The 1,107-nt window shown below is 37.3% G+C and overlaps 1 protein-coding gene across 1 annotated transcript in view; it reads left to right on the top strand.

Moving 5' to 3' along the window:
* The first annotated feature begins 573 nt into the window (after positions 1-573).
* TMEM60 (transmembrane protein 60) overlaps positions 574-1,107 on the top strand; it is a 796-nt gene continuing 262 nt past the window's right edge. The window contains exon 1 of the mRNA XM_010848191.1: positions 574-1,103. Within this exon, the coding sequence (XP_010846493.1) occupies positions 765-1,103 (339 nt within the window). The 5' untranslated portion in view covers positions 574-764. The remainder of the gene's footprint in view (positions 1,104-1,107) is intronic.

The raw sequence follows: 1,107 nt of genomic DNA, 5'->3' as shown, positions 1-1,107 counted from the left end.
TGATCTGAATAAATATTCAGAATAAATGAAAGAGTGGCTAATAGTGCATGGTAAGATTTAGTTCTGTACAGTTTGGAGACCACCCAGGTTGGAGACAACCAGGGTTTTAGGGCAAGTGACTGAGTTTTAATATATAAGACTACTCTTAAAGGTCTAGTCTCCACAGTAAGCCAAGGGAGTGAGAAGTGGGGGAAGGTTACAGGGATGGATTTATGTGACCTTCAAGTGATTTTTCTAATAGAATACTAGGAAAAATTAGAAAGCAATTCTAAAATGACCTTTCTGAGTCTCTATCATTCTGAAGTAAATTTTACTATAAGCATTCTGTGTTTTTATGTCTCTTAAATACATGACAAAATAATTATAATGATAATGACATGTAATTAAAATGAGTTTTCATTTCATTCTATCAAATATTGAAATAAAATTTATTTATTTGACAAATGCATACTGAATACTTAAAATAATCAATGCATAGAGTGAGGATATAATGGGAAAGCCAACAGAATTAATAATTTAATTCATGGAGGTACACCCAAGAGAGCCTGTACTGTGGTCATTTGAGGAGGCGGAACTGAGGTCCCTTTTTCTTGACTTCATGTGATGGCTTCTGGATTTAATGGGGGGAGAAGTGTGGAAAAGGCCAAGGATCCAAACTGGAGAATTTCCTGATCTTCAAGCCCCTCTCCGCTCTCCAGACAGCAGAATTGCTGGGGTATATTTTCCTTTTTTCGACCCTGCAACAGCTTCTTTAAATTGTTTAAATGAGAATGTCCTTGGCTCAGAGAGTACTACTCACCTGGCTTTTCACATTACTCTTCTTGATCATGTTGGTGTTGAAACTGGATGAGAAGGCACCTTGGAACTGGTTCCTCATATTTATTCCAGTCTGGATATTTGATACTATCCTTCTTGTCATGCTGATTGTGAAAATGGCTGGGCGATGTAAGTCTGGCTTTGACCCTCGACATGGATCACACAATATTAAAAAAAAAGCCTGGTACCTCATTGCAATGTTACTTAAATTAGCCTTCTGTCTTGCACTCTGTGCTAAACTGGAACAGTTTACTACCATGAATCTGTCCTATGTCTTCATTCCTTTATGGG

Source organism: Bison bison, unplaced genomic scaffold (assembly GCF_000754665.1).
Source record: "Bison bison bison isolate TAMUID 2011002044 unplaced genomic scaffold, Bison_UMD1.0 scf7180017864260, whole genome shotgun sequence".
In the NCBI taxonomy this organism is placed as follows: domain Eukaryota; kingdom Metazoa; phylum Chordata; class Mammalia; order Artiodactyla; family Bovidae; genus Bison; species Bison bison.
Note: the sequence above shows the minus strand (reverse complement) of the source record. Positions and strands in the feature narration are given on the sequence as shown.